Source organism: Macaca nemestrina, chromosome 15 (genome assembly GCF_043159975.1).
Source record: "Macaca nemestrina isolate mMacNem1 chromosome 15, mMacNem.hap1, whole genome shotgun sequence".
Lineage (NCBI taxonomy): Eukaryota > Metazoa > Chordata > Mammalia > Primates > Cercopithecidae > Macaca > Macaca nemestrina.
The window spans coordinates 47,389,462-47,402,637 of NC_092139.1; the positions used below are offsets into that span (position 1 = coordinate 47,389,462).

A 13,176-nucleotide genomic window follows, 5' to 3' on the forward strand; every position below is an offset into this window, starting at 1 on the left:
ATTGAACCCTATAGATAGTATGTTTTTTCCTGTACATCTATAGCTATGATAAAGTTTAACTTATAAATTAGGGATAGTAAGAGATAAACAATACCAACAATAAAATAGAACAATTATACTGTAATAAAAGTTATGTGAATATAATCTCTCTTCCTCTTTCTCTTTCAAAGTATCTTATTGCACTATACTGGGTAACAAACTGCAGAAAGTGAAACCATGAAAGAGGGGCAACTGCTGTTTACTAGAGAATGATCCCATTTATCCCAGCTTTTATCTTTGTTTAGCTTTGACATGGTTGTAATTAATTTTGTATTAGTATTATTTTACTCTACTATGCTGTATTTCTTTGACTATTTGCAGCAAGACTGAAGATGGAAGACTATGTAATACATATTTTGTGTTAGGGAAACCGCATGAATTAAGGACTAGTGGGGGTTATGGAAGAAAAGGTCACTTAAGAATTAAACATATTCAAAAGAAGTGTAATAACTTTAGAATACATGGTGCCTGGATTCAAGTTTCCAGATCTTGAGAATACAGGCTCAAACCTAGAAAAGGCTACTCTGATAAATGGACAGGAATAATTTATAGTTAGTAAATCAAAGAAACCAATTAAGAATAAGCTGGTAACAGTCTAAAATGCTAGTCATTAAGTTAGTTATATGGTGTATGCAAATACGATGTTAAGGTCCTCACCAAAACATTTCCAGCTCCTTCATATTTAAAATGTACTCAACATACTGAAATTGGAAAAAGAGAAAACATTTAGTAACTAATTCTTACCTGGAACCCATTTAATTTCCATTTCCATGTCATTTTCTTTGCCTTTCTTTTCTTTCTCTTGAATAACCTGCAAGAGCTGCCTGTATTTAGCAATTTGTTCTTCATCATCCTTCTGACTTTTCTTTGTTTTCCCATCTTCTTCTACATTGACTCCATCATCACCTAATGAAAAGAAAACTTCACTTAATACACAGAAACAATTCACTTCTAACTCTAGTCTTCAGATCTTATGGTCACTCTCTTCTAAGAGATGCTGCTAAGACCATAGGATATCAAAATCAGACTTAAATTTCTGAAAATTAAATGAAAGACCTTAGGGTCTCATGTAGAATAAAAATCAGTTGCAATGTAAATTTGCACTGTCACAGTAGTACGCTTGGGAATTCCCTCTTTTTATTAAAATTTATATTGGATAATAACTCTGCAGTCACATAACATCTTTGGGCTTCTCTTTCCTGTAAGTTGCAAGATAATGAAGATGGCATTTTATCCCTCTTTATGTCCTCCACTATCCAGCACAGTGGCTTTAAAATGTTATGCTGAATAAATGTAGGTTGAATACTGTTGGGATGAATTTGGTTTGCAGATTCAGCTATTCAGACTGAAGAGAAGAGATAAAGGCAGTTGTTTATAATCCAAACCCGAGAATATTGGAACCTTTCCATTTTTGAGTAAGCACGCTTACTCCAACGATCTCATTAATATATTAAGAATAAATATGAATTAGGAGTTACTTCAATTAATTTCACTGTGTGGAAAAATATTCACATTTGCACTTCCTAGTCTACAAAAATAATTAAAATACAAAGAAACAGTATAAAATTCACAGGCAACAAATACCCAAGAAAAAAATACACCAAAAAGTTCGTTCTACATTTCCACTGCAAGTCTCCAAATCAAAAACAAATCAGAAACCTGGGTTTTAATGCAAAACATACAGACTTACTGAACTGACTGTCTCAAGTAAAGGAAACTCTACTAGCAGAATAATGAAGTCCCTCTCCTCTATAACCTATGGCTAACTGCTCACCAAAAATGTCTGACATTATTAAGCATTTAGCTGGGAAACATCAGTGTCAACAGATTGTCCTTTTATCTTTTTTAATTTTTAAAATTCATTTATTTTTTCTTTTTTCAGCAAGTTCATACAATCAATGTCCTTACATCTTAAAAAGGTGATATGGAAAAAAACTGGTTACGTAAATATTTCTATATGTATATATTTTTTTTCTTAAAATAAATAAAAAATGGTCCAGGACATTCTTTCCATCCTGTCACACTTTTATTTTCATTCAAACAGCTGAAATTCATTTTTTTCCTGTTTGTGCTTTGTGCCACAATAATAATGTTGGATGGAATTCTGTCATGTATCCCGTAATTCAACGGATAAAACATCAGGAACACATTAACAAATGGCAAAGTATTTCTTTCTATTAAAAGCTTACTTCTGAAAACATAATTAGAAGCAAGCTCCTTCCAGGTTGAAATTTTAGTGGTAAGTCTCTGATGGCTTACTTTAAACTGATTTTTTTCCAGTACTGAAATTTTACATTCTGAAGCTCTAAAATGTGGGGTAAGTCATGTAGCTCTGTTTTTTCCCAATTCAAGGACACTAGTTTGTGAAAGCCTTAATACTATATCAGGAGTGAAAAAATAATAATTCTAACAGTAAGCCACCCTGCTATGCTCTCTTATAAACAATAATCAGAAATATTCAGTAGCTTTAAGGCATTCAAATATGCTGATGTATCTATGAGAGGTACAAAATTACAGATTATAGTAAATTTGTAATCAATTAAAATACAGAAGAAAAATATATGCTTTAAAAAAACTTGGTGTATCTCAAACAAAAAGCCATTATTTATTAAATTTCTTTTTTTTTTTTTGAGATGGAGTCTCGTTCTGTCGCCCAGGCTGGAGTGCAGTGGCGCAATCTCAGCTCACTGCAAGCTCCACCTCCCAGGTTCATGCCATTCTCCTGCCTCAGCCTCCCGAGTAGGTGGGACTACAGGCATCCGTCACCACGCCGGGTTAATTTTTTTGTATTTTTAGTACCGTGGGGTTTCACCGTGTTAGCCAGCACGGTCTCCATCTCCTGACCTCATGATCCGCCCGCCTCAGCCTCCCAAAGTGCTGGGATTACAGGCGTGAGCCGCCGTGCCCGGCCTATTTATTAAAGATTTCAGAAATAAAAATACAAGATAGAAGGTACATAATTTCAGTCTTTCCAACCATAAGCCTGGTACTATTAGAGCCTCATTTCACAGCTATGGAAGAAAGATATAGGGGCTTTAGTAAACCTAACCTATGTACAGTGAAGTTAGGAATTGAAACCAGCAGAGCCCAAGCTCTTAACAAGAATGTATTAACAAATTATTGCTTATTATTCACAATATTAGCTGCACTCATGTCAAAAATGTCATTTTAAAATTTAGTTCGGTTCTCCCAAAACAGAAATCTACTTGAACAACTTGTATCCAATCTTCACAAGTGTACATAAAGTTATCTTTTTTTCCTTTATTTTACAGCTGATGTGAAGAAAAACTTTTCAGAATTTTCAGAAAAGTTCTAAATGCCCATATAGGCATACAAATAAAAAAGAAATACTGATAAATCATTATGTCTTTCTCCATATCTATGAGGAGAAAAGACACAGACAGAGGATAATTGAAGAAATGACTCAGCTGTTCTGTGAACAATAAAAAAATAAAATGGTCATCCAGTTATTTGGAACACCAAAGAAAATTAACAAGCATCTGCCACTAAGGCCTTAAAAAAAATGTGAGGCCCTTTGCGCCCAACTTAACTCCCATTGCAAATACACATTTTCAAAGAGTATTAAATACTTAAGCAATTATGTGGTTGTATTAATATGAGGTATCTGAACAAAGAAACCAGAATGATTAAACATGATTTTCCATACTGTTAAAGAATAGTATTTTATGAAAAGCTTAGAAAAATGAAGCACTGTCTTCAGGAGTCTAAAAGAAACAGTGATAGACAAATCATGGGATCTCGGAAACTCAAAGTTTAACTGCACTATGGTCATACTAAAGAAACATTTCAGGATTTATTTAATTTGACATTTACGCTATAAAAATAATACATATACAAAAAGAAAACAAAAAAGCTATGAAAAATGTTAAGCCACAAATTAGAGAATATTCATTCTTGCTAATTTAAAATACTTATATCTACGTTTAACATTTATGGGTTCTTCACTTTCTGTCAGCATTAAATCTCTTACTTATAATTTTTCATGAATGGGAATTCTTCTATTAGATAAGAAGAATGAAAATGTGAAGGTATTAGGCAAATAGTATCAACCAAAAGTTGACATGAAATTACAACCAGGCAACCAATTTCCAAACAGAGACAGATCAAATACAGGGAAAAAGGGTTTTGTGGCTTTATTTCCACAAAGTGAGCTATTTTAAGCAAAGAGCATATACATTTAAAAGTACAGCTGATTCTTGAACAACATGGAGGTTAGAGGTGCCAACCCCAGGCACAGTAGAAAATCCACATGTGGCCGGGCGCGGTGGCTCAAGCCTGTAATCCCAGCACTTTGGGAGGCCGAGACGGGCAGATCACGAGGTCAGGAGATCGAGACCATCCTGGCTAACACAGTGAAATCCCATCTCTACTAAAAAATACAAAAAAATAGCCGGGCGAGGTGGCGGGCGCCTGTAGTCCTAGCTGCTCGGGAGGCTGAGGCAGGAGAATGGCGTAAACCCGGGAGGCGGAGCTTGCAGTGAGCTGAGATCCGGCCACTGCACTCCAGCCATCTCAAAAAAAAAAAAAAAAAAAAAAAAAAATCCACATGTATCTTTTGATTCTCCCAAAACTTAACTAATAGTCTACCATGCAGTAGAAGCCTTACAAATAATACAGTCAGTTAACACGTATTTTGTATATGTATTATACATTGTATTCTTATAATAAACTAGAGAAAATAAAATGGTACTAAGAAAATCGTAAGGAAGAGAAATATATTTCCTACGCATTACATGGAAGTGGATCATTGTAAAGGTCTTCACCCTCATTGTCATCACTGGGTAGGCTAAGGAGGAGCAGGAAGAGGGGCTGGCCTTATAGTTTCACGGGTGCCAATCGCAGAAGAAAACCCATGTATAAGTGAACCCACACAGTTCAAACCCATGTTGTTCAAGAGTCAATTGTACACCATTAATCGTTTCAAGCATTTAAAAGAAAAAAAAAAAAAGGCCAGGACCAGAGGCTCATGCCTATAATCCCAGCACTTTGGGAAGCTGAGGCAGGTTGATGGCTTGAGGTCAGGAGTTCGAGACCAGCCTGGCCAACACGGTGAAACCCCATCTCTACCAAAAATACAAAAATTACCCAGGCATGGTGGAAAGCACCCGCAGTCCCAGCTACTCAGGAGGCTGAGCCAGGAGAATCACTTGAACCCAGGAGGAAGAGGTTACAGTGAGCCCAGATCGTACCGCTGCACTCCAGCCTGGGTGACACAGCAGTACTCAAAAAACAAAAACAACTTGAATAAAGATAAAGATAATTTGAGAACTTCTTAACAGCAAGCTAAGTACTTCAGACTAACTCTTTCACTGAAGACATTAAGTTGGAATTAAGTTGGATTAAATATTTTATAAAGCTTCAAAGAGGTTAAAAAAAGAAAGAAAAGTTTCAAAGAACTGTCAAGTTAGAGAAGACTTACTATGTCAAAAACAAGAAGGGAATATTAGAGGGATGACTCCAGGGTTAAAGACCTGTTTGGTCTGAGATCATTTCCTGTTTCCTGATCCACAGAACAAAGAGCCATGAAACTCAACTGTGGTTTTAGCAGGCTTTCAGAACCAAGAAGACAAAAGTTAAAGGCCAAACAAAAGAGGGAATTTCAATTGGTACCTTGATATTAAGCAGCCACCCAGAGGGATATACTCCCAGGGATATGGTCAATCTGAAGTAAACCAGCCCTCATACAGACTTTAACCACCTGCAGAAGCCAGAGAACCTAAGTCTTAACATTTGGAGAAATGTGGTTCTAAACCAACCAAAGTAAATTATTCTCTGATCAAAGATACCCTAACTTCAAATATCAAAGTAACACACAAAGTTCACTAGGCACACAAGTAAACAAGAGAGAAATACCTTGTAAAATAAGACACCAACCTGAAAATACATGAAATATTAAAACTATCAGAGACTATGACTAAAAAATATAAAAGGTGGTGTTTCTGACTTGAAATATAGCCAAATACAACCTCCATAAGTAAAAAATGTAACAACCAAGATTAAGAACTCAATGGAGAGGTCTATCAGCAGATTTAACACTGTTGAAAAGACAACTGGTGATCTGGAAGATAGGTCAGAGGAAAATATCCAGAATGCAGTACAGAGACAACAGATTAAAAACATAAAAGTAGAGACAGGCAAGATATAATGATGAGCTCTAACATGTATTTAGTTGATGTCCTAAAAGGATAAAGAAACAACATCTGAAAACATAATGGCTGAGAATATTCCGAAACTGAAGAAAGATACCAATCCACAAATAAATGAAACCCAACAACAAACCTCAAACTCTATAAACAAAAAGAAATCTACTCTTATACTTACCATAGTAAAATTGCAGAAAGACAAAAAGAGAAAACTTTAAAAGCAGTCAAAGGAATAATTATAGAAACAGAGAGTCTACTTTTTAACTAGTTGAAAACATGGACTGTAAAAATATTTAATCAATCTAAATGATGCTCTTATTTTTAAAAAGGCAAATGGGTGGCGGGGGGCGTGCCTAAAAGATTGTTTTACTGGTTTATTAGGAAACTGTGCAACCACATGCATTAGGACAAGTCTAGAAGGCCATGCTTGGTTAGGTTGGGATTTTAAACAAAATGTTCATAGTTAAATTCGGGCAAAGAAAAGATATTGTTTTTAAATCAATCACTATCTACAGGTATATATAATACTGTGCATGTGAGCATATTTGCAGACAGAATTTGGCCTTCCCTGTAAAGCTACTGCCAAAGACCTATGCCCATTAATGGTCACTAAAAGATTAACAATACCTTCTAGCTCCTCTTGTTTCTCCTCTTCGTCTTCACTAGAGGAAGCTAAGTAGGCTTGAAAATCCATGTCCAAAAGCTCTTCCTTTTTAAACTTCCTATTGAGCACTGTAATTCTTTCATGATCAGTCTCATCCCAAGTGATTTCCACCTTTCACCAACAAATAAGAAAAAATAACACACGAAAATGGAAATGTCAACTCAAACTTGTTAAAGAATATATAGTATTAACCTGGATGTTTAACAGTAAGTTAGAAGTTAAGACACATTAAAACAAATACATGAATGATATGATTAATAAATAGTATTCTATTTGTGAAAAGGGAACCATTTCTATTAATTTGTACCTTCTCCCAATTCTCTGCTATCTACAGGATACTCCATTATTGGCAGTAAAAATTAACCAGTGTATAAATTAATTACGGCAAAAAAAAACTAAGAAAATGTACTGGTAAAAAAGTTAACATTATGGGCCAGGCATGATGGCTCACACTTGTAATCCCACCACTTTGGGAGGCCAAGGCGGGTGGATCACCTGAGGTTAGGAGTTCGAGACCAGCCTGGCCAACATGGTGAAACCCCATCTCTACTAAAAACACAACAAATTAGCCGGGCGTGGTGATGGGTGCCTGTAATCCCAGCTACTTAGGAAAGCTGAGGCAGGAGAATCAGGAGGCCTGTAATCCCAGCTACTCAGGAGGTAGAGGTTGCAGTGAGCTGAGATCACGCCATTGCACTCCAGCCTGGGCAATAAGAGCAAAACTCCATCTCAAAAAAAAAAAAAGTTAACATTATGAATTAGTGAAAACACGTTTTTCAACCAGAGTTCTAAGATTTCAGGAGATCTGCAAACTATATGAAATCTGTTGAAAAAACAACACAAACTCAGTGGGGTCCATTTAAAAAAAAAGATTAAGAACCACTGATGAGAAAAGCATCTATTAGTTGGAAATAGCTTAAACCTCCATGATACATGAATTCATCTAGGACATGACTGATGTGGTGATGACTGGCTCCTGTCCTCTACATGGCCCCTATTCTCATATAAGGCCCTGCTAGATATCTTATCTCCATCATAGGATAGATCCCACATCCTTGGTTTTTGTTTATTCCGCTCAGGCCAATCTCCCCAGACAAGGATAGCAAAAGAGACAGCAATTAATCGAGATCCTTAAAATCACTGCCACCTGTCTCAGAAATTCCAGCTAGTCACAGGATTCAGAAATGATCCCTATTCTGATAATTAAGCTTGAGCAGATAACCACCAAACCACTGCTGGCACTAGGACAGATGTTGATGATACAGCCAGGACCCAGGAACTCTACACTGGCTGGCTGGACAGGCTGGCCCTGATCATTATTTTGGTCCTGAAAATAACATGACTTTAATTTCCTGTGACTGAATTTTTTAGACTTTGCTTACTATGTAATGGTAGAGTTTTACTACTCCAGTAACTAATCAATGCCATAGAGTGCCCACCACAGCACAGCAGGTGACAGATACAGCTATTCTCTCTGCTACCAGTCCCTCCTCAGAGAAGCCTGGTGATTTATCACACAGGTTTTGAAAAGCAGAGGGAAGCTAGTGGGGCTATTGCAGAGTACAGCTGTGAACAGAAGGGTTATTGGAAGAAAGAAAAGGGAGAAGGGAGGCCAAGGCGGGTGGATCACCAGAGGTCAGAAGTTTGAGATCGGCCTGACTAACATGGTTAAACCCCGTCTCTATTAAATATACAAAATTAGCTGGGCGTGGTGGTGTGCCCCTGTAATCCCAGCTACTTGGGAGGCTGAGGCAGGAGAATCACTTGAACCTGGGAGGCGGAGGTTGCAGTGAGCCAGGATTGTGCCACTGTACTCCAGCCTGGGTGACAGAGTGAGACTCAGTCTCCAAAAAAAGAAAAAAAAAAAAAAGAAAAGGAAGAAGGAGCCAGGCACAGTGGCTCACACTTATAATCCCAGCACTTTGGGAGGCAGAGGGGGGAGGATCACCTGAGCTCAGGAGTTCAAGATCAGCCTGGCCAAGATGGTGAAACCCAGTCTCTACTAAAAATACAAAAATTAGCCGGGTGTGGTGGTGAACACCTATAATCCCAGCTACTAGGGAGGCTGAGGCAGGAGAATCACTTGAACCAAAGAGGCAGAGGTTGTGGTGAGCTGAGATCGTGCCACTGCACTCCAGCCTGGGCAACAGAGCAAGACTCTGTCTTTAAAAAAAAAAAAAGAAAAGGGAGAAGGTAGTCACCTAAGTAATAAACTATTTCAATAGACAAAAAACCTTTTGGCTATTTGTTACAAAGCATTAATGTGACATCTATTATACCTTAATTATTCCACATCAATTCTTTTTAGTTTTGAATCGTATCTGCAGAAAAAGGTACTCCTATTTTAAATCTTCACTAGTTTTGTTTAACTGTGCTGCAAGGTAATTTATTATCCACTTCCGTTTATTCCCTAGGATATTAATAACTGATGTATTAGAGTGTATAGGAAAGACAGAAGAGTGTATAGGAAAGACAGAAGAGAAAAAAGAAACATCAGCAGGTAACTGACACAGGCTTAAATGCATAACAAGAATCTGAAAATAGGTTCACAGATATGGTAGATGCAGACACACTTGTGTCTCATTTCTATCTGTATCCATACATTTAAATTTTGAATACTTTGAGGCTGGGAGCAGTAGCTCATAACGCCTGTAATCCGAGCACTTTGGGAGGCCAAGGCGGGAGGATCACTTGAGGTCAGGAGTTTGACATCAGCCTGGTCAATATGACGAAACCCTGTCCCTAGTAAAAATACAAAAATTAGCCAGGTGTAGTGGTGCACACCTGTAAACCCAGCTACTTGGGCAGCTGAGGCACGAGAATCGCTTCATCCTGTGAAGCAGAGGTTACAGTAATCATACCACTGTACTCCAGCCTGGGTGAGAGAGCGAGACTCTGTCTCAAGAAAAAAAATAACAAAAAATTAATACTTTCCATTTTTAAAGATGCTATAATATACAAACTCTCTTCATAAAGCAATAGAGTCCGGCTACATATTTTTTAAAGTTAAGAAATACCGTTGATGTTCCCATTGCAGCAGATGTGAAATATTTTGGTTTATATGCTGTTAAATCCACTTCTGAGGCTACATCCTTAGGCTCATCATCAAAAGTAATATCATCTGGTATAAACCTAAGAAGTAAAGAAAAAAAATTTATTTAAACATACACTGCAGTGATAACCATACATATAACTTTCTAAAAGACACACGTTTAAGAGACAATGTTAGACATAACCTCTTATGTGCTTATCTAGATTATATGTGTATTTCTTAATGAATTCATCTTTGTATAAATTTCTGAAATTCATAAGCTATAATTCCTCTAAATTTAAAAGAATAATGTATAGATAGAAACCCTGCATTAGGAGTCAATTAATGAGTCAGGTGGAAGCACATGTGGGTCCCTCACGTTTCAAAAAGATCCAGACTTGATAGTGCAGTCACTGACTACATGTTTTTGTTGTTGTTTTTAGAGAGAGGGTCTTGCTCCATCACCCAGGTTGGAGGGCCATGGCATAATCATGGCTCACTGAAGTCTCAACGGCCTAGGCTCAAGCAATCCTCTACAGGCGTGTGCTAACATACCTGGCTAATTTTTACTTTTAAAATTTTTTGTAGAGACAGGGTCTCACTATGTTGCCCAGGCTGGTCTTGAACTCCTGGGCTCAAGCGATCTTCCTGCTTAGGCCTCCCAAAGTGCTGGGATTACAGGCATGAGCTACTATGCCCAGTTGGCTGTATTGTATTTTAAAGATCAAATATAATTATTAAAGGGTAAGCATTGTGAATACAAAGTATCATATACATGAGGTGTCACTGAAAACAAGTGAAAGCTTAAGGTTGATTCTTACAATTTCCTAATTGTACATTTAGTCATTTACATTTAGAGCAGTGTTGTCCAACAGAACTTTCTGTGACAAGGGCAAAGTTCTGTACCTGCTCTGTCCAAAATGTAACCATTAATTATTTGAAATATGACTATGCAACTGAATTTTAAATTTTATTTAACTAAAATAACCAAATATGACTAGTGGCTACTATACTGGATAGCATGGATCTAGAGATAACAGTCTGTTAGCAAATTCCTCTGCCCTTTCCTCCATGCATTTTTAAAAGGTAACTTCATTTGGTTCCTAGCTCTAAAAAGCAGTTGCAAGGAAGTATCATTGTGTAGGGTACACCATCTTAAAAACAGAGCCAATATGTCTGAAAGGAAAAAGATGTGGGGATGATTCATACATAATACTTTAGCATTTTCTTGTTTTCTTTCTTAGGAGTGATGTTCCATGCAATAGAGTTAACCCAAAAGCAAAAAAAATCATTTTAGAATATAAAACAGAGATCACTATCAATTCAAATATTTTACTTCTTATAATCATGTTGTACTAAAAGACTAAATTGGTAATACATACACTGGATTACCTTAGATCTATGAAAGAACAACTACTTTCAAATTCCAGGCCATCACAATCCTCATAAATTTTACTAGCTGTTTCCGGAGAATCACAGTCTACGACTGCATAATAGTACTTCAGTCGTTTGAATTGATAATCTCTCAATTTTTCTCTAGAGGTCCTAAAGTGGGAAAAACTAATTAAACATACTTATACAGAAACACAAACATTTCCCTTTAAAAAATAAATGTAATTCTTTCAAGAAAAACATATTATAAGCTGGCCTTCATACCAAGCCATCTTTCTTTCATGACTTTGTCTTTATAAACATTAAATACTTAAGCTCAACTTATTATTCTCACAAGGTACAAGTATTTGGATTGGAATATGGTATCTAGGAAAGGAGCATGTGGGAATTATATGTGCTTATCTAGAATTTAACTCACAGAATAGTTATTTCATTTTGCTACCACATACCACCTTCTCAAGTAAAGCCAATGAAGATAATTCTATTATAAAATGTTAGAAAGGCATTAGCTACAAAGACATTCCTGATCTTGCAAAATATTTAAGTCTATAAGTTTAATTTTGCTTAACTGCAACACATTCCTTTTTTTTTTTTTAAGTTCCACACAAAGCATTGATACAACACATTCTTTGAAGATCTTCATCTGCTCTTATCTAGTTAACCCTCATTTTTATTATGTGTAAATATAGCTCCACCTAGTGGCTTAAAAACTATCTGAAATTATTTTCTATATTGCACCATGATGATAAAAAAATGTTTTATCATTCTTTCACTTTTCTATTCGATTCTCAAATAAGAAAAATCATATAATTTGAAAGCAAACAGAGCTTCAATGATGTCTCAAAAAAAAAAGCAAAACGTACTAATTCAGAGCAACGAGGCTGAAAGAATTCAAAAGAATTCCAAATCAGTTTAATCATGAAATGTTTTCCAAAAACTGCAATAATTATTTTCATGAATACAGAAATATAAATATACATAAACAAAAATCTTCTTGGAATAATGTACCATTTTTAACAGACTTTAAATCTGTTTTGCAACCTGTTTTAACCATGAATGGCACAAGTATAAACTTCAGTTTTAACTATCAAGATGACCAGAATTCTGAACTAATAACATGAATTTATGAGGTTTAGTTTTATTTTCTAGAGTGATTTAATACCAGTCCTTTTCTGGGGCATCTTCAGGAATACTTAATAGCTCTACTGGTCCTTGAACTTGCTCTTCCTTCATCCTCTCCTTTCCAAACTCTGAAGGATATATCTAAACAGAAAAAATAGGATCAATGTAATTTGTACATTCCTTTACACAAATATCTAGACCTGTTGAGGTCAGGAACTCTAAAAGTCACAACTTGACTCAATGAAAACAGCAAGGGCGACTCACTTCCAAATCCACTATAGGAAGCTAGAGCATTCTGAGAAATTTTCTTTAAAAATAGATCACTTTGGCTGGAGACTAACAGATACGAGGCTTGAAAAACAAATGGTTCTGAGACCCAAAGGAAAAATTAAAAGCAAAACAAGACGCTAAGCTCAAGGAAATCTGAATATAAACACACACACGAAAAGTGAGCAAATTAAATAGTTTACATGAAATACAGAAAAATAAAAATATAATGAAAATCAATTTTGTAATAACCAACTTATCTCTGTCATACCATTTACCCAGTGCTTTCTTTTAAAGAAACAGAACAGAACTGATGACAACATTATACAGATTAGGTATAGTCTCGATATGAGAAAAAGGATTCACTCTCACCAGGTGTGGTATTTTCTAAAATCCTGCCTACTTTGAGAGTCAAGAAATAATTGTAGTAATGACATCGCTTTGATACTACTGGGCTTAATACACATTTGTTAATGAATACATGCTTTTTTGAACTG

The 13,176-nt window shown here is 36.1% G+C and overlaps 1 protein-coding gene across 4 annotated transcripts in view; it reads right to left on the reverse strand.

Annotated features, from left to right (window-relative positions):
* Nucleotides 1–13,176, reverse strand: part of LOC105481496 (ESF1 nucleolar pre-rRNA processing protein homolog) — a 69,491-nt gene that overhangs the window by 45,093 nt on the left and 11,222 nt on the right. For all 4 annotated transcript variants that reach the window (XM_011741111.3, XM_071079685.1, XM_011741112.3 and 1 more), the window contains exons 5-9: nt 12,453–12,553; nt 11,291–11,443; nt 9,885–9,999; nt 6,831–6,978; nt 784–945 (exon numbers count right to left, since the gene is read on the reverse strand). In XM_011741111.3, the coding sequence (XP_011739413.2) occupies nt 784–945; nt 6,831–6,978; nt 9,885–9,999; nt 11,291–11,443; nt 12,453–12,553 (679 nt within the window). The remainder of the gene's footprint in view (nt 1–783; nt 946–6,830; nt 6,979–9,884; nt 10,000–11,290; nt 11,444–12,452; nt 12,554–13,176) is intronic.